The 26,812-nt window shown below is 39.6% G+C and overlaps 1 protein-coding gene across 4 annotated transcripts in view; it reads right to left on the bottom strand.

The window, feature by feature from the left end:
* Positions 1–26,812, bottom strand: part of STS (steroid sulfatase) — a 1,313,520-nt gene that overhangs the window by 1,199,963 nt on the left and 86,745 nt on the right. For all 4 annotated transcript variants that reach the window (XM_044072458.1, XM_044072455.1, XM_044072456.1 and 1 more), the window contains exon 2: positions 19,689–19,834. In XM_044072458.1, coding sequence (XP_043928393.1) covers positions 19,689–19,828 — 140 coding nt within the window. In that variant the 5' untranslated portion in view covers positions 19,829–19,834. The remainder of the gene's footprint in view (positions 1–19,688; positions 19,835–26,812) is intronic.

Below are 26,812 nucleotides of genomic sequence, written 5' to 3'. Positions count from 1 at the left end.
TGAAAGAACAGGAGATGCTTCAAGTAGTTACTCAGATGAGCTGATAAAACTATAGAGATCAGAGACAGAAATGAAGTAAAGACTGTCAAAATGTGAAGCTTTCACTGTTTCAAGAAATATTAGAGTTAGAAGACAGAGCACATAAAGAAAACCAGAGATTTTCAGCTATACAAGAGAAACTGGAAGGAAAAGACTGCCTTAAATTTATGAAAATACATATACGCAACTGCATCAGTATTCCAAAGCAGGATTTCTTAACTGAAAGTGCACACATACAGTATGTTCCAAATTTGGTCCTGAAAAAGAAGCCAAGACCTCTGCAGTCATATGAGCAGAAATAGCTGCTATAGACAAAACTGTAGAAGGGAAAAGTATTAACAAGTGGGGATACCAGAGTGTTTGTGGAAAATGAGTATTCAATGAAGAAGAGGTAGAAAAGGAGATCTTTATCCCTGCAATTAGAAGAGATTGATAGGCAGATGTGACTTTCAAGTTGTTATATCCAGCTGGCTTTACAATGATTTTGCTCTGGAGAATCAAAGACATTTTTTTTTATGCAGAGCAGGCTAAAGAGGAAATAAAAAAGTGTACTCAGCAAAGTGTCACACCAAGCTGGAGGGGACTCTTGTTCCCATTCCCCTGAAAATAGCAACGCACAAACAGAGAACTTGCCAGTAAAACCATTTCCACTGTTGCAAAGGAGCATGACTGAGCAGCACACACAAGCTTAGCAGCTGACTAGAAATATTAGCAGTACTTTGGACTTTAACCAGAGAACATTGCTTGGTGCTCTGATGATGAGGAAGACCAGCAATAATATGAATGAAGGAAATAAACTGAAAAAATGTAATTTCCATAAGCTGCAATTTGGACACAAAACTTGTCCCACACCAAGTAGTAGCTAAAAAAATAGAAGTTTATGGACCATGTTAAATTGGTGAGAGGACTCTAAAGGATAATTCTCACATTCTCATTAATATTAGAGAATGTAGTACAAAGTGTCTCTAGTTAGCCAACTTCTGTGGTTAAACCCTTCGAATGTAGCATTTCCCATGGTCTGAATCAAACCAAAAACTTTAGACAATGATTAGCTTTTCCTTAGCTCATCCAGCTAACCAGAGGTGCCAGGCTTGAAAAGGCGTATTCACTTTTCAAGCAAAGTGAATACGCCTTTTCAAGCCTGGCACCTCTGGTTAGCTGGATAAACTAAGGAAAAGCTAATCATCGCCAAAACATTCTCATTAATATTTAGAAGGACAATGAAGGTAGTGAAGGTTCTACTGTAAGTAATACAATTATTTTTCTCTTGGCAATTTGTGTAGAATAAATCTCTTGAAGTAAACTGCATGTTACATTCTAAAGTAGTTCTGTACAGTATGCATAGGTATCTTAAAGGTCAAGGAATCTTATCACTGACTACTTTTACTTTTTCTTGACTATAATATATCTGAGATTTATATTGTAATAAGATAAATCCTGCATATAATCAGCATAATGTGATCTTGGGCATTTGGAGAACGATGTGGAAGTGTACAGATCATATGTGGGTATTAAATTGTAGTAGATTATGCAGGTGGGGATGTCGACTAAAGCTCTTGGCTTGTGTTGCAGACAAGGGGAAAGTTCTTTTTTTTTCTGAACAAACAAACTAGAAAATGGAGACCATGGAAACTGATCATTTCCCAGCATTTGAGAAAAGTTGTTTTATGCAAATATAAAACTATTAGCTGTTTTTCTCTCCACAAGTAAATCTCTGCAGCTAGAGATGATTTGTCTACAGGTGCAGGGAATTAATCAGGAAATGACTGAACCATGAAATCTGAAACATCTGTATGAGAAACACTAATTAGTACAGAAAAATGAACTGGCAAGCAGTTCGGTGAAAATAAATGAAGTGTGACACATTGAAGGGATTACTTTTCTAAGTAGATACATCCCTATCATTTACCATTTGAGTATAAAACATAAATGCACAGGCTAGTTAATTCATTTAAGGATAGTCACTGCAATTGTTCACATTGCTGAAAACCAGTTAACTGAAAGCATACATGTTTTTCACATCTGGCAGGGAAGAAGAGATGGATGGTATTGGTGCAGAAGGGAACCCAGGTTATAGCATACACATCTATCATAACTAAACCTAACTTTAAATCTGGCAAATTCTATGGGTGTAGCTGTCTATTTGGGACAAGGGTATATGGATTTGTGTGTTTGCTGAGAGTTAGACGGCGTTGTGGGGTTAAAAATGAAAATGTACATTTTTTTATTTTTTGCTTCTTGAGTGGTTTTATACAACTAGGGCAACTAAAACTACACTTGCCACTACTTATCTCCTCTCCACTCTTCTTTATGGCGCTCCCACCCTTACTAGCCACCAGGCTTCACAAAAATTAAAACGTGAACAATGCTATAGCAAAGTTGCTAAATTTGCAGCACATAGCCCTTTCAGAAACCACCACTGTATAACACACTGAAAAGCCTAAACTGGTTAGAACTGTCATATCAAGTAACATATACACACCTATAAAATTATCCAGCATCCATCTGCCTGTCCAGTACTAAAAAACTTTCTACACAGCTAGGTTCCCAGTCAGTCATTGAATCCAATGACCAAAAACTCCTGTCTTTCTACAAACCTAGCAAACCTCCTGGGCATTGTCTGTACTCGTACAAGGTTCCTAATGCCTGGAACTCCTTAGCTTTACCCATCAGGTCTATACCCTCCCTATCTTTCAAAACCACTCTGAAAGACTTTTTAGCTAAAATCTGACTCTGTTCTTGCCCAAAACCAGGATAAGTTATATCCCTAAATGAGAACAAGTACCTTTTCATTCCTTACTTCCGTTTTTTCATTTACTTCCTTACTGCTATCTAATTCTCTTCCCTGACTCTCTCTAAATATACCATAAGCCTGTTTTTCCCTCACTTCATATTGTAGTTCCTGTTTGTATTAGGCTAACATACCTTTAATTTGTCTACAAACTGTCTACATTTTTTCTAAATATTAAATGATTGTCATAGACCTTGTATCAATTCTTAACCAATGTTTTTATATTATGTCTTGTTGTTGTTGAGTCTTTCGGCTTTTCCCGGTTAGGGGTCACCACAGCGGAACTCCAGTCCGCTAATGATTGGCAGTAGATTTTTATGTGCCGAGTTGCCGGCCCTGACACACAACCTTCAATGAAGGTACCCCCATTCATGCATGTCTCCACACAGAAGACGCTCTAGCTGAGAATCGAACAGGACAACGTCTTACTGTGAGGCGACAATGCTACCTCAGCACCACCACTATAAGTATTTAAACTGCAGATGTTTTTGTTTTATTTTTGAAGACTGTATAATTATCGTTCTTAAAATGTTTTGTAATAATTTGGAGCTTTTCTCCCCAGGCCTCTGCTGAAAATGGGCTTCTACCCAGTCAGACTTTCCCACTAATCAAATGTCAATAAATAAATTAATTAATTAATTAAAGAGACTGGAAAATGGAACATTGGTTTAAACAGAGATTAGAAGCTGCAACTGCATATATGATCAGCCTGCCAAACAATGCATCTATATAAGCTGCAAGCTTGAAACACACATTCAAAAAAATTTCATGTAGAATATGTGAAAGTAACTTCTTATCAGAATGACTGCCTTACACATTATATAATGGAATATAAATTGCAAAGACAAAATTGCATAACAAAATTTCATTTGTAATTAAAGTGATTACTTCCTTCATCTTGTGATCTGCTTTACTGGAGTGGATACTTTTTTTGTTTACTAGTTTGTTGCCAGTGTAGCATTGTCACCTCACAGCAAGAAGTGGTTCATCTTGGCTCGAGAGTTTTTGGCTGACGCGAGCTTGGTATAAGGCCGGCTCAGTTCCGAGGACAGAACTGATAACCCATCAGTAATGAATGAACGAAGATTAACATCAGCTCTACTATTATGGATCTTAATAAAATTATAGGATCAGTAATTAGTTTTCACCAGGGAATATTATTCAGGGGCCGGGACTGTAATCTGATCAACAATAGTGAGGATATACTAGGAGACCTAGAATGGAAAATTTAAAGATGGTACATTTCTGAAGAAATGTGTGAGAGTATCTGGAATGGACAATATGAACTTATTAGCAGAAACCCAGACAGAATTTACATATTATTCACTTAGATAAAATGAATGATTAGACTGGTCACAAACTAAATTTCACAGAAGCACAGGCAATTAATTCAAAGCTCGGAAATAACTCCAATAACTATTTCAGACCATATGCCAATAAAGACTAAGATATGGATTCATGGTAATTAAGTAAAACTAAGGCACTGAAGCTTTCGTACTTATTTATTTAAAAGAGACAAATTTAAGGAATGGGTAATGGAAATGATTCTATAGTTGTCAAAGAAGATACAAATTTATTCACAAGGGTGTGTAATAAAATAAAAATATAATTTAAAATATGGTTGAAATAACAGAGAGAGAGACAGATAAGGGAAACAAGTAAAAGTAATAATTTAGAGGGATTATCAAAGGTTAAAGTATTGCAGACAAAGGGAATCTTACAAAACAAGAAGAGGAACAATTGCTGAGTGAAGCAGGTATTTTTATAACAATTCCAGAGCCAAAACAGCTATTCGCACAATGACTTAAGCAGCTGAAAACAGAAAGAGGTGTTGCCAAACTTAGGGACCCTATAACATACATACATATATAAATAAATAAATAAATAAACAAAAATCCTATAGAGGTATTAGAGATATTTTGAAAATTCTTTGAAAATCTGTATAAAGCAGAGGAACGGGGAAACCAAGAAAAGGCAGAAATAGAAATATTTATGGAAGACTTAGGTTAGCAGAAGATGAGGGTCAAGAATTAATAGCTAATACTGGAGGGGATAAGATAAAAGTGGTTATGTGTAATCAATCAACAGGGACATTTCCAGGAACAGATGGTATTCCCGTGGAAGTTTTGAAGCTAAGAGGAAAGAAAGTGATAAAGATCTGGAAGGTTTATTTAACAATATTTATAAATGAGAAACATCACTGGTATCTTGGAAGAAAGCTGCCATAGCAGTACTACCCAAAGAGGCCTGCTGAGCAAGCTTCACATAGACCTGTCTTAATTTTGAAGCATGATTATAAAGTGATTATGTCTATACTATCTAATGAAATGGTGAAGGTGTTGCCTGATCTGAAAGATATGGATCTATGTGATTTTGTGGAGGGGAGACAAGCATTTGACAATATTAATAGATCAATGGTATTTCAGAGAGAAGCAGGGTATAAGAAGATACCACCACTGCTGGTGGGTATTGACTCAAACGAGGCATTTGATTGATTCAACTGACATTTCAACTGACATTTCTGAGTAGAACAATGGTAGCACTTGCACTCCCTGATAAAATAACAGATTAACTATGAAGATATATAAAGGATCAGTGGCATGAATTATGGCAGGAGAGTTCATCTCTGACAGGCTGGAATTTATTGGACAAAATTAATAAAGGAGCTCAGGCACTTCAATCAAACAACTAGGGAGATAAAGGTAATAGAGTGGGATGAGAACAAGCAGAAGTTTGGACTGCAGGTTGGAGACTGCCTTCCCTACCTACGAGGGACTGATAACAGGGAAAAGGCAGCAAGAAACAGATTGGGAAGTGTTAAGTGAAAGACCAGCTCTGGCTGAGTTTTTAGTTGTGTCTAGAAGAAAAGCTACTATAAAAAAAGGATACTTAGTAGGCCATAGGAAGTCATGTTTAAGAACTATAAGAATCAAATAGAAGAGGTTATAAAAGACTGGAAATTAAGAATAAAAAGGCAATATATAAAGGAACAATGGAAGGACACTTGTATGACACCCAAATATGCAATGAGGTGTAGAAGGCTTAGGATTTTTGCATTGAAGTATATGCAAAGGTACTTTTATTCCCCAAGCAGACATCAATTAATTGATTCGCAAATAGACAGCAAATGCTGGAGGTGTGGTGGGAAAGAGAGAGTAACTGGGACATGCTTTTTGGGAACCTAATGAGATGGTAGATTTTAAAAATTCCCTACAGGTTACATTGTCAGAAATGGTGTACTATTTATTTTATTTATTTATTGCATTTGTTTCCTGGAAAAGTCCACTGGGCCTGAGATGAGCCCATTTTCAGTGGAGGCCTGGGGAGAAAAGCTCCACATTTAATTACATACAGGGAAATTATTACACAAATAGTACAGAGTATATAAGACAGTACAAACACATTAACAAAAGATAATGCTGACATAAAATAGCGTTGCTAATGACATTGTATACATTTGGTAACAGTAAAGGACTGTCTACTATCATGATATGTTGGTTGCTATGAGAGGTTTAGCTATATAAGTAAGAGTGATAGAGTTAGGAAGCAGTTAGTTTAAGGGGTAAAGAAGGTGACGGAAAGCTTAGGATAGGGATAGCACAGGTAAGTAAACAGCAAAGTGTAACAGGTAAGACTGAGAAATGGGGAAGAAAGGTTAGTTATGGAGTGAACTGCAGTAAAGAAGAGTAAGGATTCCGAGAGGGGTCAGGTTTTGAGGTTGTCAGTAGGGATGCAGGTGCATAGCCAATGTGAGAAGAGATGGAGTTTAAGGGATTTTTTTCAATGTTGTGGAATTAGAGATGGCTCCAAGTGAAGGAGGAAGATATTCCATAGCTTGGAGATGGTAAATGAATACAGTATTTGGCCGGCAGAGAGCTTCGGTTTATCAATGTTTAATAACATTTTGTTTTCTGATCTAAGGTGTCGATTAGGATGGTATGTCGTCAGAATGTGGGAGAGGGATGGGCAGGCTGCTGGATAGTAGATAAGTTTAAGGGCAGTAGTGAGTTGTAGGTATGTGAGGTGATGGGGGAATTCAAGCCAATTTAGCTGATGTATTGCAGAACAGTGGTGGATGGAGAATTTAGCATTTGTAGCAAATTTGGCAAATTTGTTATAGCATGTGTTGAGTTTTGTTTTCAGAGAGGACTGAATATTGGTAAGGATGGGGGTGCCATACAAGATAGTTGGAAGCAGAAATGATGAGGCTAGGGCCTTTTTAGCAGATAAGCTAAAAAAGTAGTTATGCCTATAAAGGGCTCCTAGTTTTTGATGGTTTTTCTTATGTTATTATGGATATGAAGGTCAAAGGATAAGTTTTCATTAATGGTGACACCAAGCAATTTGGTACTAGGAATGACTTCTATAATAGTATTATTTTGTGACTGAATAGAGAATTCAGACTTGTTGACTGGGCTGGATTTTTTTGGGGTAAATATTAAGAGTTTAGTTTTACTTGCATTGAGGGCGAGATGGTTCTGAAACATTCAGCATTCAGTTGAGGTAAATACCTTTTGAGTAAGTTACTGTAGTACAGAGGGAGATTTTGAAGAGCAGATAATAGTAGAGTCATCTGCATATTGGATAACAGTACTATGGTTGGGGACATAGTGTGGAATCCTGGGGTACACCTGTACTATTACTGATGAAAGGGGAGGAGGAGTGCTGCCAAATAGTAGATTGCTGCCTATTACTGAGATAGTTGTGAAACCAATGAAGGGTGGGGGGAGATATCCCAAGGTTGGAGAGTTTAGTGATCAGAAGAGAGTGGGAAATTGTGTCGAATGCTTTTGATAGATCTAGAAAGAGTGCTGAGACTATAGATCCAGCATCCCGAGCTCAATTTACAGTGTCAAGGAAGCAAATGAGGGCAGTGTTGGTGCTATGTCCTGGCCTAAAGCCATGTTGTGTGGAGGGAAGGAGTTGTTGTTTGGTCAGGTGACTAAGGAGCCGAGTGTGAATGCATTTCTCAAGTATTTTTGAGATGGGGAAAAGAATGGCGATAGGTCGGAAATTAGAAGTATCACAGTTGTTGCCACCTTTATGAAGTGGGAGAACATATGCCCTTTTCCAGATATCGGGTATACATGATCCCTGAATGGACCTGTTGAGAATACTGATGGGGTAAGCTACACTGGAGGCTGATAGTTGTAGGAATTCTGCAGGTAGATTATCTGGAGCATTTATGCATGGTTTGAGTTTTTGAAGTAGCTTTTGTATGGTTGAGGTGAGTACAGGAGACAGTGAGAAGGTAGGTGCTGTAGTGTAAGGTTTAGAGGGTCTACGGTGATAGGTGAGAAGGTGGAGGTGTGTTTAGCAATGGTGTCTATACAACAGGAGTTAAAAAGTGATGCTAGCTCAGAGGGAGTTTTTTCTGGATTTGGACAAGGATTATGGTTGGTTCTAGGATGAAGAAGGGAGTTGATTGCTCCCCAGAACTTTTTGGGGTTTTTTTATGTTGATTTTGGAGGGTTTAGAAATAATCTTTTTTGATTTTGAGTATTAATCGTTTGGCCTGATTGCGAAGTTGTTTGTATTGTATGTGGTTGGAAGGAGTTTTGTTTTTTTGCCAGGATTTCCAGGCTTTATCTCTAGCCGACATAGTTTGCTTTGTGGATTTGGCAAGCCAGTTAGCATGTTTTGTCTTGACTATTTTTAGCCGGAGAGGGGCAAGATTATTTAGGACCTTAAGAAATGTGGAACTGAAGAATTCCACAGCCTCATTAAGTGGGAGAAATTTTAGTGGATTTCCAGTTAATATTGTGTAAAATGTCCTTAAAGGTGTCTGGGAAGAAGAGGGATAGATCTCGTGTGTGTTTATATTGGTGTATATGTGGTAGAGTGGTGGGCTTACGTATTATGAATGGAAGTGAATGGTCACTTATGCTGTCAGGGAGTGTACCGGAGGTAGAAATCCTATTGGGTTCAGAAACGATGATCCAATCCAGGACTGAACCTTTATTATTCTTGTGGTCAGGTCTAGTAATGTCAGAAATTAGTTGAGTATAAATATGAAGGTTGATGCTTGAAGAGGGGTTATTGTTGGAGATGTCTAACCAGTTAATATTAACTATGCCTAAGATGACTGTTTCATTTTTTATACTGTTGGTAAGCCAGGCAAGAATGTTTTTGAGAATTGGAATATTGTTTCCTGAGGGAATGTATATGACTATGATACAAAGGCTTTTACAGTCATTTAGTTTTAAGAAGGTAAGTAATTCAGCTGTGGAAAAAAAAAGGGACAGCCTTTGAATATGGAATCACTGTAAAGGTGCTGGGATAAAGTAAGGCGATGCCGCCACCTTTTTTGTGGAGTCTAAGACAAGAATAGTTAGGGGGAAGGAATTCCTGATCCTTTATATAAGAATTTAACCATGTTTCTGTTATGGCTGTGAAGTCTGGTTATATTGGCTTAACCATGTATGCAGAAGGGGGACTTTGTTTCTTATACTCTGGATATTGATGGTGGTGAAGTTTAGGGATTTTGTGGAATTACGGACATTTTAGGAGGGATGAGAAGAGCCAGGGTTAGGGTGTATATCTCCACAATGAACTAGGTTAAGATGAGTAGGACATATATGCTGATAGAGTTTCTTTTTGGGGCTTATAAAATGGGGATGGGGTAAGTTACTGGGGAGATTATACTGAGGAGAGAGTATTATCAGTTTCTTTTCTAAAAGAAAATCAGTGGGACATTGACTAGAGCATGTTGCTGAGTAGCTGTGGGTGGATGTAGTAAAAGTGTGTTTGGGGGGCACAAAAGTAGGGTGAAGTGATGAGAGATTTAGAAGGATGGAGAGGGAAGCAGCAAAAATAAGGAGACAGATATTAAGTTTGAGAGGCATTACTGTGAGGAATGGACTGAGATAGGAGAATATGTAAGGTGAGTTTATTAGGGTAGTAGAGAGGCTAGAAAGACTACTGTGGATAGGGGGTAAGTGTTATGGTGGAAGGCTAGGTATTGAGACGAGTAGTTTAAGAAAATGTAAGGTAAGTAAGAGGGAGATTATTAGATATTTGATTAAGTAGGAGGGTTGAGGAGGAGGAATATATGGGGAAGGAGAAAAAACAAGGTTGGGCTGTAATCTAAGGTTGACTGACTGAGGTATGGAGGAGGAGTGGTGTGGGAGGTTAGGTATAAGTGTAATTGGGTAGGGGAGCGGAGAGAGCCCGAGCGTAGCGAGGGCAAACGGAGCGAGGCGAGCCAAGCCAAAAGAGGCAAAGTGTTGAAATAAACAATCAGGAACAGCACTAGGCTTATAGTTAAGTCAGTTTCCAGCAGTAAAGAAACAAAAGTAAGGTGGGCAAAAAACAGGTTTTGAAACTAGGCATCTGTGCAGACAAGGATTAAGATAGTATGCAATGCACTTGCCTGGGAATGCAGCTGTAAATATTTGTTTTGCTTTCAGTTAGTTTATTTCCTGTAACTTTGGGTTAGGTATAGCATTGAAGGAGCTAGTTTAATTGGTGATGCACTGCCATCTAGTGTGGAAGAGGGGAACTGCATCAAATAAACCTGAAATGCTGGCACATAATTGGGGAACAATGTCCAAGAATAGGGGAAGGTCCGAGCGAGTGTGCAAGCCACATGACTACTGACAAATACAGTGAAATAGTAAACTGTAGGCAAACACCTATACTTTATCTAGCCTGGGAAAAGGTTGTTCCTGTTGATTGGAGGGAGGGTTTCACAGGTATCCTACACAACGCTATCCAGAGAAGATGATATACTGCAGTGGGATGTGGGATAGGAAGGGCAGCCCGTGTTATTTTGGGTGTTTGTCCAAGCTGTAAAAGAAAAGAGAGAAACATGAAACTACAAAAGCAGAAATGGAGTCGGAGCACAGAGGAAATGGGACTGAAGGAAGGAGTGTGTAGAGGACAGGGTAAGTTAAAAGTGTAATGGACTAGGTGGAGAGAAAGGTACGCTAGGAAGAAAAAAAATGCAATAGCTACAATATAATAATACAATATATACAAAACACAATAACTACTATAGAGCAGAATAGGAAGGAGGGAAGCACAGTAGAACTAGTCGACAAAGGCAATGCAGCATTAAACAGCCAGTATTGCAATACTAATACAATCACATACTATCAAAAAGTTGAGTGGAGATGCTTGCAGAATGGACAATCGAAAGACGGATGTTCAATTGTCCATGTTGCTGAACACTTCTTGTTCGAAAGTTCATGTTGACGAATGTTACTGTGCATTCACTGATATGAATTTGACGTACTGCACAGAGATTGTGGTACAGTGCAGCTTGGGACATTCATCCCTTTCCTCACTGTAGTGCAATCTCGGAGTTGAAATATATAGTCAGTGGGGGGGGGGTGTAGGGAGCTTGCCCTCCTGCAAAAATGTGATGCAAGTTGTAGGAGTTTCACTTTCCTGAGCTCCTATACAGACATGATGTGGTCTGTTAGGGGACAATGTCAAAACTGCTGAATTCATTCAGCTGATTCGACATTGTGAGCGGACGTACAGTTGAACTTTCGCTCTTCCCTGCGATGTTCCAAACAGGAATTTATTTGTATACCGACTCTGACAGTTAACATGATAATCCAGAGCACTTCTGATGAAACCCACATGTGGTGGGTGAAAGCGCTTAACTTGTTATGAGAAGTGTATTATGTCAATAAAACAGTTTGGATTTTAAACAGGATTTTTATTCACTGGTTAATTTGTGGTTTCAACGTTGAACCTTTGGATTATCATGTATACAGTTGTGTGTTCAACGTTTTCAGTATTCAGACACTGATAGTACACCATCAGAAATGTTGGGGGAGCAATTATTGTAACTAAGGAAAGTATTCTTTTGAGTTCAGATACAGAAACTGAATTACTTAGACATCAGACCTCTCAACTTTCGCTGTTTTGGACAAGTGTTCCTATTTTCAGGTCTGATTTACTCCTACACATGATGTACATTTTCTGGAGGTATGACCCATTTTTCAAACTTGATTTATCCCTCACACACTTTTCTGACTCTACCTCATCATGTGATTTCTGAAGCTGTCTATCATACAGAAAACCATACAATGACCGACATACTAATTACACCAATAATTTAAATGAGGACACATATCTTGCTTTACCCTTTTTCAGAAGTAAAATAAACCCCATAGTGTAGCAGAATTTTTCAATATAGTTCATCAAGGCCCACAGATTTCATGCAGTCTCTGATAATGTATCTATATTTTTCCATAATTTTTTTCACACTGCTTTTTAAAAATTTCTGAGTAGTATCCCACATTTCTACTGGCAGATGGAAGAGTTATGCGTTATTTGGTATTCAGATGTTATGCTAATTAGATGTCCACATTTTTGTCTGGCTGACCCTATGTTTCAAGGACATTTCTACCTATTTTCAATGTCTGCATGTTGAGAGATATACTAGATAGGTCTGCTTTGCTTGGTTGAAAGCTCATATACTCAAACGTTATTTTCATGAGACGAAAACAGAAATCCTGATCTGCATAATTTTTCTTAGGGCAAGTAAACACTTTGCCAACATGGGGAAATATGCCCTTTTCCCCACTGTGGTGTGATCCTGGAGTTGATATAAATAATTAAGGGGTGTGGGGAGTACAGCCCCCCACCTAAGTGGGTTTCAGATAAGTATGCAAAGTTTATCCATACTAAACATAGTAAGGTTTAACTAAGTTTATTTATATTGGCTACCAAAAGACAGGAGCTAGAAAACAGAAATCAGAATCTAAAACAACCATAACTTGAGTATTGAATGTTGTGAAGGAGATAAAACAATTAGAAGTAGGATCTTTAAAAACAGAAAGGAGAGAACTATATAGAAATAAAATGAATTGATAAAACTGTGTTACAAACTCTCACATCTTCAAGCCCCAGCAACACAGAAGGTAATAGCCAAAAATGTGTTAATTCCCAGACGTGAATAAGTCCTACCATTGGCCCCTGCACTCAACACATGAGAAGGAAAACAAGAAGGATGTTTCATGCTTATCAAATGATTTATAAAAAACAGTATATACTGTGATGATGTGAGGTATTGCCAGCTATGCCAGGAGAAGTAGGGCAATAGATGTGTAACATATGGCAGCATAGCTTGCTGGAGTTTTGTAAAGAATTATATGCCATTTGTATATCAAACTGATTTTTACAGGTACTTGCACTGAAAATGTATTTGTAAAGCTGCTTTTGTTAAAAAAGTACCAATAGTGAGTCCTGCTGGACAAAAAAGAAATACACCTGTATGTCAGACTGCATTGTAACTGTTGAAATTAATATATTGTAACAGAGGATACTAGAAGAGAAGAGGTTAATCTCATTCCAGCTAACTCTGAAAATAGTCTGACATTAAATTACCTGCTTTAGGCCATAAAGTTTGTATCTTAAAATTCCAATTGCAGCCAGGGACAAAATGTCTGAAAACCAGGACTAGGAATCATACTGTATTATCCTTAGGGGTGAACTAATTGCTACCCTGGAAGGGTGGGAGCTTTGAAATGGTTTTGTAGCTTCCAGATGTCATAACACATCTCAGCAAAGCTCTACCTGTGTGTATAGTAACATATGTGCTAAATTCTGGTTCAGTTTCTAGCAAAGGGGGGTAGTGTGGGAACCAGAGTCAGATGACCAGATGTATGTGAAGTCATTCTGTAATCCAGCACTGAAATGTTGTTTTAATACTATATGAGACAGATGTCTCAGGGCAGTCTGTTTTTGAAACCCGACCAAGAAGGAAGACCACTCACCTGCTTTGTCTTGCCTTTTTTAGTAAGTAAACAGGGAATAGTAATTCTTTAGATCAGTCAGAAAAATATAGTGAGATTAATTTTCTGTATCTGTGTGAATCTATCCATGTTATTTTTAACATGCCCTGTGAGTGAAACTCTGGTGTTTATTGTAAATAGATATTTAGTACTTTCATGTTCTTTCATTATTCACTATGAAATATATTTAAAATGTTCATTGTGGCTGGTCTTTTAGAGAATAGAGAAGGTTGGGAGGGTGGCCTAATGGTGAAGGTGTTTGCCTTACAAACACAAGGTGCAGGGTTTGAGTCTCACAAGGGATAATTGGCTAGGCTTAAAATAGCTTGCAAGGGCAGTTAGCTTAGTACTAACCTATGAACCTTTGAGATTACTTATATTTATTTGGTGACAGTGTGGCCCACTCCTGAAAGCCTTGCTGCATTGGTCAAACACTACCATTTGTATTAGTATTAATTTTACTCAGTATAAATGGGTACCCTTGTAACAGTCTTGGAGTAGCTGGCTTTGCAGGCTTTGGTGGCAGTACCTACCTTATTGTCTGGGCAGAAGGTGGCATAGCTGGTAAATCTGTGCCAGCTTTTCCCAGGTGTGTGTGTGTGTGTGTGTGTGTGTGTGTGTGTGTGTGTGTGTGTGTGTGTGTGTGTGTGTGTGTGTGTGTGTGTGTGTGTGTGTGTCAGCTACTTGGAGTAGGGACACAGAGCACTGGTTTCACAGAAAGGGTAGTGAAGGACTTGGCTGAGGACTCAACTCTACAGCTGTGTCAGTGGGGAGTCTTATCTGTGGGCCTGGAGAGAGAGAGAGAGACAGAGAGAGATGGAAACCCAGTTCCAAGATTGAATGTGTTCCCTGTGTGCTCTTAAGGAAAATTGTGCTTGGTGCAGAGAGCTGCAGCTGGAAATACTTTTGTGCATCTATTTTTGTTCCATGTGAATGTCCCTCTCCAGTTTCAGTGGTGAGGATAAAGGCTCCTTGATTAATGGCTTAGAGAAGGGATATCAAATATACCAAGACTATATATCTTCCTCAAAATTGATTACATGTATACATCTGAAATCATAGGACTGTATACATATCTGCTGACCTCACAAGACCCAAACAAAGTAAAAGTTTTAAAACATGGGAGTAAGCCGAGATCACTTCCCTGCTTAGTCTAGCAGAAGCATAGCGGTGTCAAACAAAAATGGAAATCAAACCAGAACAAAAGAAAGCATATAAGGTGAAGGATCAGTTGGGTAGGCAAGACATGTGGAAAATGCATAAATATAGTGGTAAGTACAGAAAAGTCTTGGAACAACCTCATGTTGATCAGGATCAAATGCAGGAATGGTTAAGGAGGGGTGAATTTAAACCAAAAGATGAAAGGTTAATATTGACAGCCAAATTAAGTGAACTACGCACACACTGGTTTACAAAGTCCATTGAACATGTGGGAGAAACAGACAAATGTAGGTTTTGTAAAACAGAATTTGAAACAGTTGCACATCTTATTTGTGGTTGCGATATACTAATGGCAGAAGGACTATATACTGAAAGGCATAACAGTGAGGCAAAACTGTTGCACTGGGGATTGTGCAAACATTATAATATTAAAGTAGCTGAAAAACACTGGAAAAATAAGCCACAAAGCATTATAGAAAATGAAGTTTATATTGCATGGGATCACTCATTACCAGAATTCAAAAAATAGATGCGAGAAAAAGAGATATAGTAGTCCATGAAAGAAGACAAAAGTAGCATTCATCACCGAAACTGCTGCATCCAGTGAGTACAGTGTCTTACATACGTAGAGACACAAGGTCATAAAATACCAGGATTTGCAGGCAGAAATGAGTCCAATGTGGAAGAAGGATACCCAGACAGTTCCTATAGTAGTAGGAGCAACAGACCTTATAAAAAGAATTAACGATCATACTTAGATATGTTCCTAATACATGTAATGCCATATGAATTGCAAAAGCAGCCATTACTAAGTACATTGCTGATGCTGCAAAGAGCACTTCTGGCTAACATCAAAGACTGAAACCATATTAATTTCATGAACTTTAATCATACTTTGACTTAGGAATGGGGTCCATTCCCATCATGGTATTAGAAACCCAAAAGACTTGGAGAAATTCAAATAAAAAAAAAAATCCAAATAGCTGAAAATAAATATTTAGATTTACTCTCCCAGTCAATATGAATTCTCACAACTGCACCCTATACAATAAAGCTCACTGTCTCCCCAAAGCTAACAGAGCAACTTATCAACTAAGTACACTACAATTTAAAATCCTAAACACTAGGCTACTGCCTTCTCCTTAGAAGACTATGTCAAATGAGGGAACAAAACTAAACCCTTAAAAGCAGCCAAGAAAATACAGTCACAATGGTCAGTCCCAAGTTTAAACTTACTGTTGGGGAAAAAGCTCTCTCAAGAGGAGGACCTACCATGTAGAACCAACTACCTGCAGATGTAAGAAACCTTGAAACTGTGTTAACTTACAAAAAGAAGCTTAAACAATGAGTAAAAAAGTTCACATAGACAAGCCAGTCAGTAAAAACTATAAGAAAAATCTAGCCAAGCTAGAGTTTCCACTGTGTGATTCCTTAAACCTCTTGTATTAGAGGCACATGGGATATATGCATATGACCCCTTAAGAATATCAGGTGTTTCAGCTATATGGCAGTTCTGAATGCCAATTACTTTTTTTTCTTTTTAAGTGTGTTATGGATAAATTCAGGTCAATAATGCCAAACCCCACTAGCTGTGGACATGCATGTTTCAGCCTTTTTATGACCTCATCAGTACAGCATAAGTGGACTGTCGGACTAACCTTTAGAAACACAGGGTTGTCATACCCAGCTGATGTCCATAACCATTTGGGTGTCTGCAAAATATCCCAAGTAACAAACTAAAACAATGAGTAAAAAGGTCACACAGGCAAACCAATCAGTAAAAACTACAAGAAAAATTTAGCCAAGCTAGAGTTTCCGCTGTGTGGTTCCTTAAACCTCTTGTATTAGAGGCACACAGACTTAAAAAGAAAAACATCACGGGCATTCAGAACTGCCATATAGCTGAAACACCTGATGTTCTTAAGGGGTTATTTACATATATTCCATGTGCCTCATACAGATTCCTATTACCTGATTGAACGTTTAGGTTAGCGAACATCTAAATGTCGATCTGGTAATAGTGAAAGCAAAAAATGCGAACAGACGATTTAACGCAGGGAAAGAATTCCATTGGCCGTTATGCGGATTTTGTCCCTTTCCCCACTGCTTTCCCCACTGTAGATCTCTGAGTTGGTATATTTAATTGGGGGGGGGGGGTGTGAATCACCCCACTTCATTTTGGTTTAATTTTTTATTTATTTATTTTTCTTTGTGGCCAGTGGAATTCATTCCCAATGTTAAATTGGCTGTTCGCTGTTTTAATTTTTTGATATTATCAGATCGACGTTTAGGTATTCACTAATCTAAACATTCGATCAGGTAATATAGACGCTCTTATACAAGAGGTTTAAGGAATCAAAAAGAAGCTTAGGCAACATTTATAAAATGAATCCATGCAACTTATTTTGAGGCACTGGCTAATGGTGACATATTACTCTTCTCCAAACTATTCACCTACCTATATTGTTCTGTAAGGTCTGTAAATATTTAAATGTTTATATACTTACTCAGCTTCTGCACTTGGCTTATTGAATACTGTGTGCTCATGCTTTCTTGTTTGAACTTTTGTACCCTGGTCATGAGTGAAAAGGGCCAGCTGACTCAAACTGTAAATAAGCAAATAAAAGTTCAGAAGGATGAGGAGGGGGAAGACAAGTGTTTCAGGCAAGGCAGGTCTTCAGTATGTTATGTAATGTTAGAATGAATGATAATTGTTAAAAAAAATGCATAATGCATTTAAATGAAAAATGCTTGGAATGTTTTTTTTTTTTCTTTTAATGTTGGTGTACCCATGTTGCTATTTAATATATGTGGAATTACTGAAGGTGTTTTAAAAAAATGAACAGTATACCTATTACCTTGACAAGAGTGGCAGAGAAATTCATAAAGAGAATCCTGATGCAACATTTCAAGAGGGCCAAGAGATCGTGAAAAGACGGAGCTATCAGTCAATTCTAATCCAGTCCTAAGATTGGGTTAATGGAGAACTTCACAGAGGAGTATCAGTAGATACAGTCTACATGGGCGTCAACATGGCTTTGGCTTGGTTCAGCATGGAGGATTAATAGGAAAACTGCAGGGGTCAGAGTTATGGCGGAGACTGATAAACTGGATAGCTGCAGGAATGAAACAAGATAATGGGGGTTGAGGCTAGGGATAAAAATATTAGACATCAGGAAAGTGATTTAATGGAAAGCCGTAACAGTCCATACTGGTCCAGTACTGTCCTGTGTGTTTGCTTCAGATATATTTGAGGTAACAGACCACAGGATGAATCTCTTTTCTAATAGCAAAAAGGCAAATACAGCAATAGAGAGTGAGGGAAAAGAGTCTAGTAAAGGATTTGGAAAGGCTGAACAAGTGGAAAGAAAGAAGGTAATTCAAGTTCAATGCAAACAAATGCAAAATTACTGCACTAAAGGCACAGTAGCCGTGGTGTGAAATATCATCTGCAGGAAGTGAAACAAGTGTCAGGTGGCCATGACAAGGTTCTGAAAGTGTTGATCACACCTGATTTATCAAGAAAGAGTAGAATTAAAGGGCACTAGCAACAGAGAATGCTGGGTTACATCCTCAGTGACACAGACTGAAGAATCAAAGAGTGGTTTCCACTCTGCATAGTCTTGGTCAGCCTACACCATGAGCACTGCCTGCAAGTGTGAAGGCCATATAAGGAAAAGCGCATCAAGTTGCTGGAGGAGATCTAGAGGAAATCTACCTTTAAGACCTAAGGGATGATGGGGAACAGGAAAGAGAAGAAGTAGGCAGATATGATATTGGTGCAGAATTTCATGTCAGGGAGAGGGGAAAGGCTAAGACTAACCACAACAGCTGAGGAGGATGGAGAGTGCAAAGGTAGTGGAATATAAGGAATTGCTATTCCCTGGATCTTAAAAAGTACTTTTTCCACAGAGTGGGATTTTTACTTACAGAATAGACTACTACTAAATGGGTGGTAGAGAAGGAATTCACAGAGATACACAACAGAACACTGAACAGGTGGAAAATGGAGAAAGCAAAGGAAGGGATGGAGGGAAGGTAGAATATTAAAGTATTAAATGTCGGACTAGATAGGCTTATTGTCTCCTGCCATTAAGAAGAATTTTCTGTATGATAAACAAAAGTATTCATTCCTTGACACAGATCAATGGAGATCTTGTATGTCAGTTACTGAAATCTCCTCTAGAAATTTCACCTGAAAATTATATTTATATACTTAAAACAGTATAAAAGAGATTCACAGCAATCATTTGAAGGCTATCTGATTTACTTTAAGCAAACAGATGTCATACCCACAGCCTTTAATTCCTCAAACATTATAATGACAAAGAAGAAATGGCAAACATTAAGATGCATGCAATAAGCAATAAAAAGCCAGACAGATTGCACAATTTTGCTGGTAAAGAAATTAGACTGTGGAAGTGCATTCCAAGGAAGACAGTTCAACAGAGGATTTTCAATCTCATTAAACAAGGTTGCAGAGAAAAGTAGGAAGCAGCAAAAAGGAAAATATGTATATTAATGATGCTTTGGAGATGAGATATGGTACTGTTCATGTAACTGTTGGGAGAAGAAGGCACACTTAGAAAGGAATATACCTCTTCAAGTAAGTTAAGGAAAACAGCAAGCCCAATTACAGCCAAGTAAAGCAGTGAATCCCTCAGCCTAGTCAACTCAATTTATTTATATAAGAAAGGAGATATAAACAACTCTACAAAGAAGTACGCATACAAAGACTATATGCATATGTATATTTAGCATAAGGACTACACACACTAACCAGAAATGCCAGACAAAAAGCAAAATGTAACGGGAGGAAGATTTGTAAAATATATACCTCTTATGCCGGACAGCAACAATAAATACATAACTTTTTTTTTTTAAGTTAAAGGTGTGTTTCAAAATCTCATAAGAAGAGTCTTAATAGAGAAAATGACGTAACCAACCTCAGTGTTTTGTTGCCATAACATCCTATATCTCCGATGCCAACATCATCTAGCATGAAAACCACAAAATTGGGTCTGGTCTTTGTATGTTGTGCACCTGTGATCCATGGAAGCAAGAATGCTAGCAGTACAAGTTTCATTTTTCTCTAAACAATAAAGAAAGAAATGGTTTTATTAGCACATTATCACATATGATTCTAAAGCACATTATATAAAAGTTGCCATACAAAATAAATGGCCTAAATTTACCATAGCATATATTGCACACGTTGCTTACAGTATACAGTATATATATATATATATATATATATATATATATATATATATATATTGTACATTTGGAGTTTACAATAAAAGTTGTATTCAACTCAGCACAGCTCCTCATGGTGTCCTGCAGAGTGCTACAAGCAACAGAGAGACATAAGAGAGACTTTCAACAGATTTAAGTATTTTTTCTCTGCTATTTTTCTTGCGACTGCATTTTCTTGCCGAAAAGCGAGTTTCTAGCTGTTCTAAAGATTTAAAAAGCATTATTTTGTATTTTTCATGTTCTGCACTTCCTAAAGTCATTTTAAGTCGTGTTTGTGTTGTTTAACTGTTGTAGGCTACACACTCAAGTGCGCTAGCCTGTTTAAAGCATTTACAGTGTTTTCTGTTAAATTATTACTGTTTCTGTTGTAAAAAACAAAAAAAAAAAATCCTTGTTTCCCGCCTTTTCTGAACTAAAGTAGTCCAGATTTCAGGTTTTGCTGAATCCTGAGCTGTGGTGTAAGTTCCTGTGTTGCCCATATCCTTACTTGGATAGGAGGAAGCTTCTCTGTTCACCAGTGAGAGTGGGGAGCTTTGAGCAGCCTATCTGTCCTTGGAGGAGTGGTCTCAGCCCAGGAACTAGCAGTCTATTGGCCAGTTTGGGCTAATTCCTATCTCTTTCAAGCTCCCTGCCTTAAAACCCGCATTTGCGCAGTTTTGAGCGATTTTGCACATCGTGCAGCGCCGTTTAAGCAGTTTTAAACTATTCCTGGCTCCACAAAGTCTGCTCTTCAAGTTTTCCCTTAGAAAGTACAGTTGTGTACACCTACCATAAATGTAGATGTTCGAGTGTCTTCACTGTTGCAGTCATGACTGTAGGGTTCTCCCCTGCCGGCAGGTAGTCCTCAATCGGCCAGAATCCCAAAGTCTAGGTCCGGCGTCGGCTGTTCAACCATGCTCCCTGACGTCAGAGCGCCAGGAGTACAAAGCTGACAGCCGACGCCATCTTCTCCAGTTTTTCTTGCCCCAGATGTCAGGAGTCCCAAAATGAGAAAGGTCCCATATCCTTTGCAAATATACCTCAGAAGAAAGGTGAAAAAAGGAACCACACAAAAGTAAAAACAAGAGGGGACAGGAGGGAGGTAAACCCAGACTGCAACAGTGAAGACACTTGAACATCTACATTTATGGTAGGTGTACACAACTGTACTATGTTCATCGTGTTTCACTGTTGCAGTCATGACTGTAGGGTAGAATCCCAAAGCTGAAAGAAAGGGAGGTGGTCATAAAGAAGAAGCGGCGGCTAAAAGGCCCTGCAAGACTGCAGAGGCAAAGCCTGCCCTAGACTTAGAGTAGAGAGGTAGATTGTAGTGCTTAGAAAAAGTATGTACTGAACTCCAAGTTGCAGCTTCCAAAATGTCTTTGGTTGGAACTCCCCTGAGAAAAGCTGCAGACGTAGCAGCAGCTCTGGTGGAATGAGTCCGTATACTCCCTGGGATTTGCTTTCCATGGTGAGAATAACAAAATCTGATTCCATGAGCAATCCATTTAGAAATGGTCTGTTTTGAAATGGCTTTACCTTGGGAACTTGAAGCATAAGAAACAAACAATTGTTCTGATTTTCTGATGTCCTTGGTTCTGTCCAGGTAAAAACATAGTTGTCTGTGTACATCCAAGGAATGTAAGATCCTTTCCCCTTTATTTTGAGGAGTGGGGAAAAAAGTTGGCAAGTGGATAGTCTGATTTAAAGCCACTTTGGAAACCACCTTAGGCATGAAGGTAAGATTAGTCCTCAAAAGACACTCTGTCTTGATGAAAAATAATATAAGGCTCCACAGCCATACGAGCTTGTAACTCTGAAGCTCTCCTGGCAGAGGTTAGGGCTAACAGAATAGCTGTCTTCCAAGATAAAAACTTGATGTCAGAAGAGGCGGCAGGCTCAAAAGGAGGCAAGGTTAGTTTTTCCAAAACATAGTTGAGATCCCAAGCAGGAATGGGAGGAGATCTAGGAGGTCTTAAGTTCTTAGCTCCTCTGAGAAACTGTCTCATGAGCTGGTTTGAAAAGATTGGAGGGTCTGTATTATAATGAGCAGAAATAGCAGAGGCATGTATCTTAATAGAAGAGAAAGAGAGGCCCTTATGTAAGAGATCTGTCAAGTAAAGCAAAATTAAAGGAATGTTCGGAAGAAGAGGATCAGAATCCTGAGACTGAATCCAGGAACAAAATCTTTTCCATTTTCCTGCATAAGATTTTCTAGTACTAGGACGTCTGGCTTCTAAAATGACATCCATAACCTGCTTGGGTAGGAAAGAAGAAATCAAAGGCCCTGGATTAACCAGGCCGCCAGGCTGAGAGTTCTGACATGAGAGTGTAGAACCTGACCCTGATGTTGGGACAGAAGGTTCGGAGACTGAGGTAAAACCCAAGGGGGCTCCAGACATAGGTTTTTTAGAGTTGGGTACCAAAACTGTTGAGGCCAATTTGGGGCCAGCAAGATTATCATCTTGGGCTTGTCCTGTTTTATCTTTAATAATACCCGTGGAAGAAGAGGAAGAGGCGGAAAGACATATCCCGAAAGGTTCCTCCAACTGAATGATAGGGCATCCACTTTCCAAGCTTCTTTGTGGAAAGTCCTGGTGCAAAAATTCTGTAGTTGATGATTGAGGTGGGATGCAAAGAGGTCTATGTGAGGACATCCCCAGACTGCTGTTATCATCCTGAATATTTTGGTGTCCAGCATCCATTCGTGTGGATCCGAAAGGTTTCTGCTCAGACTGTCTGCCAGGAAGTTTAGCTTCCCTGGTAGAAACTGAGCTTGAAGGTCCAGATTGCAAGCTAGAGCTGTGTTCCATAGATCCATGGCTAGTCTGCAAAGGGGGTAGGAATGAGATCCCCCTTGCTTGTTTATGTAACACATAACTGTGGTGTTGTCTGTCTGTATTAGTAGTTGTCCTGGATGTAAAGGATTCCTGAAGGCCAGTAGAGCTTCCTGGACGGCTAACATTTCCTTTAAATTGATATGTAGGTGCTTCTGATCCTTTGTCCAAAGGCTCTGCAGACAGTTGCCCTGAAAATGGGCTCCCCAAGCATAATCCGAGGCGTCCGTGGTTAGAATCTGAGTGGCAGGAGGCAGACAGAAGAAGGGTTTCCCTTTGTTTAGAGTACATGCCCTGGACCACCAAAAAAATTCCTTTTGAAGGCAAGGAAGGACGGAGATCAGTATGTCTAAACTGTGGCGATGCTGAGACCATACACTTTTTAGGTACCACTGTATTCTCCCTCATGTGTAGTCTTGCATATGGTACAAGAAAGATGCAGGAGGCCATGTAACCCAGAGCCTGCAGGAATCTCCTTGCAGATAGCCGAGTTAAAGTTGCCAAGGTTTTGAAAGTGGAAGCCAGCTGTAACTGTTTTTCGGATGTTAGAAATGCCATCTGGGTTGTGGTGTTTAGAAGAGCAACCAGAAAAGTTATCTGTTGTGAGGGTGTCAAATTTGACTTTTTTATGTTTAAAGAGAATCCCAGGAACTTGAGGAGGTTCTGAACAAATTCTAGATGCTGGAGTAAGACATCCTTGCTGTCTGCCTGAATTAGACAATCGTCCAGATAAGGGTAAATCTGAATTCCCTTGAGTCTGCAGTAAGCTACTACTGGAGCCAGGCATTTGGTGAAGACCCTGGGCGCAGTAGACAATCCAAAGGGCAGTGCAGAGAATTGAAAGTGCCTCGATCCGGCCTTGAACCTGAGGTATTTTCTGCGTTCCTGCCTGATGGGAATGTGTAAATATGCCTCCTTTAAATCCAAAGTTACCATCCAAGCATCTTTGGACATCATTGGAAGTAGCTGCTGTAGAGTAAGCATCTTGAATTTTGGAATCTCTAGAAAGGTGTTCAAGACTGACAGATCCAGAATGGGTCTCCATGAATTTTGCTTCCTGGGGACTAGAAAGAGCCTTGAGTAAAAACCTTGCCCCATCTCTGAAAGTGGAACCAGTTCTATGGCTTTCATAGCCAAAAGAGTTTCCACCTGGTTTAAGGCCTCTGTCCATTGATGATTTGGAAGGACTGGCCATCCGCTTGGCCTTGGCAGGGTATGAAAATGGAATTTGTAACCTCTTAAAACCACATCCAGAACCCACTTGTCTTGGGTTATATGAGTCCAATTTTGATAAAAAAGCGAGAGAGTTTTCCTCCGAGAGGGGCTTCCAGACAAGAAGTTCCTGCAGCCCAACAGGGGGAGTCATTGAGTTTGTTTCCTATGAGTTTGTGACCTGTCCTCTCCTCCCCTAGGGGTGGAAGCAGTCCACTGTCTTGGTCTATAAGAACCTTGTGTTTGAGGCGTTCCTCTGGAGCGTCTATATCTACCCCTCTGAGGCCTGTCTGAAGCGGGAAAGGACCAATTTTTAGAAGGCCAATTTCTGCTAAATCTTGGTGGCTGTACTTGTAAGAAATCTTTAACTGTTTGCATGGATTTCACCTTATCCTCCATCTTTTTAATCACTTCTTCAGCTTTTGATCCAAACAAAACATTATGCTGAACAGAAGCATCCAATAATTTAGCTTTTACTTGCTCTGGCAAATTTTGTTCCTTTAGCCATGCATGCCTTTTAATGACTGTGCCAGAGGCAGCAGCCCTACAAGAAGCCACCAAGGCATCAAATCCACAGTGTAAACCATGCTTCCCAACTTGCTCAGTGGCATGCTGTAATTCCTTATCATCTGCACAGGCAGAAATGGAAGTAAGCTTTTGTTTTAAAACAGACAAGAGAAATTGCTGGTATTTCAGCATATGAAACTGAGAGTTTAAAGCCCTGATGGACAAAGTAGCAGAAGTGTACACTTTTTTGCCCCATCTTTCTAAAGATCTAGAGTCCTTTTCAGTGGGAATAGGATTTTTGGCAGAAGCGAACTTAACTCCCTTAGGGACCCTGAGAAATGGTTTCAGGGTCAGCAGAAGGGTTCTTGTATAAAAGGTGGTGGGAATCAGGAACCCTGTAATATCTATCAGGCTTGACAGGAGCAGGAGGAAAAGAATCAGGGGTTAAGTTAGCCTCCGAAAAAGCATCATCCACAATATCCAAAACAGGAGGAATAGCCAGGGGTCTATGTTGGGGAAGAAGAAGAAAATCCCTTAGTCTTTTCTTAGATTCCAAATACTCCTGTCCTTCCCAGTGGAAATGTTCCCTCATTTCATGCAAAGTTTCCCCAAAAGAGAAATCCTCAGGGGGAGAAGCTGAGGGAATGGATTCCTCAGCATCAGAATCCTCATAAGGAGGGAAAGAATATTCCTGGTCGGAAGAGGAAACTGAAGAAACAGAAGCCTGATCAGAGGAATCATAATAAACATCCTGCCTTGGCCTTTTATCTGGAGGGGGATGTGAACCCCTAATCATAGTAAGTAAATCCTCCGCCATCTTGAGTAACTGTTTCTGTGACTTGGGAGCCGTTTCAGAAGTGGCCTGTGTTGCAGTCTTTGATTTAGAAGGAGTCTTTGCCTTTATCTTTGGCTTTGCCTTTATTAGAAGCTGAGTAGGCCTGAAAACCCCTTCGGAAGCCGGTACCTGCACCGCGGCTCCGGACCCATCCGAAGGAGCATTGTCCGAAGGTCCTGCAATAGAGATATTTAAAGGCCTGGTTGGCTCCTCATGAGAGTCCGTTTCGGCCATCGGTTCTGAAATGGCCGACGACAGGGGCTGCAAAAGCGCCTCACTGACGATGGCTGAACCTGAAGCTGGCTCCGCTTGTGCGCTATCATCAGATTTGGACCTCGGAGGCCTGTCTTTATCCTTGCGATGTTTGTGAACTCCGGTAGCCGGAACCGTATCCGACGACATTTTGTAGTTAAAGCGCCTACCGAAGTAATGAAAAGCAAAATCTTACCTTCGTTTAATTGTACGTTGATTGAATCTAGCACAAAACCGACAACTAGCTACGTCGTGGTCAGGCCCTAAGCAAGGAATACAGTAAGAATGAAAATCCTTATGAGGTATTTGCTTCCCACATGAAATACAATTATTAACTTTTTCTGACATCGGACTGGAGCAAGAAAAAGTTTCCCCACAGGGGTATTTAGCTTTGAGTGGAGAAGAAAGTCTTCGGACTGAAATTTATCAGAAAATATCATCAGGAGTCAGCCGACCAGCACTTGTGAACTGCTATCACCGCACGGCAAGAAAGACTGGAGAAGATGGTGTCGACTGTCAGCTTTGTACTCCTGGCACTCTGACGTCAGGGAGCATGGTTGAACAGCCGACGCCGGACCCAGACTTTGGGATTCTGGCTGACCGAGGACTGCCTGCCGGCAGGGGAGAACCCTACAGTCATGACTGCAACAGTGAAACACAATGAACATCTAGTCAAACTCTCAAAATAAGCACTCAACCTTCATTCTACAGCCCAGCACTTGCTCAAATTTCCCAGTAAGCACTAACAAACTTTAGCACTACACCCCTTTATACTTTCCAGAAGTACAAGGCTCCCTATTCATCCATTCTGGACAATCAATAAATCATTTCTTTAAGCCATCCAGGCATGTCCAAAGCACAGTTTCAGGTATACTCTCCAGTACAGCTGGTGAATCTGGGAATCTTGAGGCAATGTTACAATTGCCTTATGTATGCAGACAACCCTCTCCTCCTTCCAGCAAACTCAAATATATGTGAGAGATGCAACTATACAGCCAAACTGGAGGCCGAGCTCTCTCAACCCAAGACTGGCACAGTCAGTCAGGAGGAGAAGGAAACCACTCGTACGGCACAACCAGTCTCACATAGACCAATCACACCAGCAAACAAGACAGATAAATTCACAAAAACATACTCAGAGGCTCTAAATAAAAATCTGCCAAAGCAACAGAGACCTCCAAAGCAGACATCC

Source organism: Protopterus annectens, chromosome 5.part0 (genome assembly GCF_019279795.1).
Source record: "Protopterus annectens isolate FY-2018-M chromosome 5.part0, PAN1.0, whole genome shotgun sequence".
Classification (NCBI taxonomy): domain Eukaryota; kingdom Metazoa; phylum Chordata; order Ceratodontiformes; family Protopteridae; genus Protopterus; species Protopterus annectens.
The sequence above is the reverse complement of the archived record's forward strand: the minus strand, read 5'-3'. Positions and strand labels throughout refer to the sequence as shown.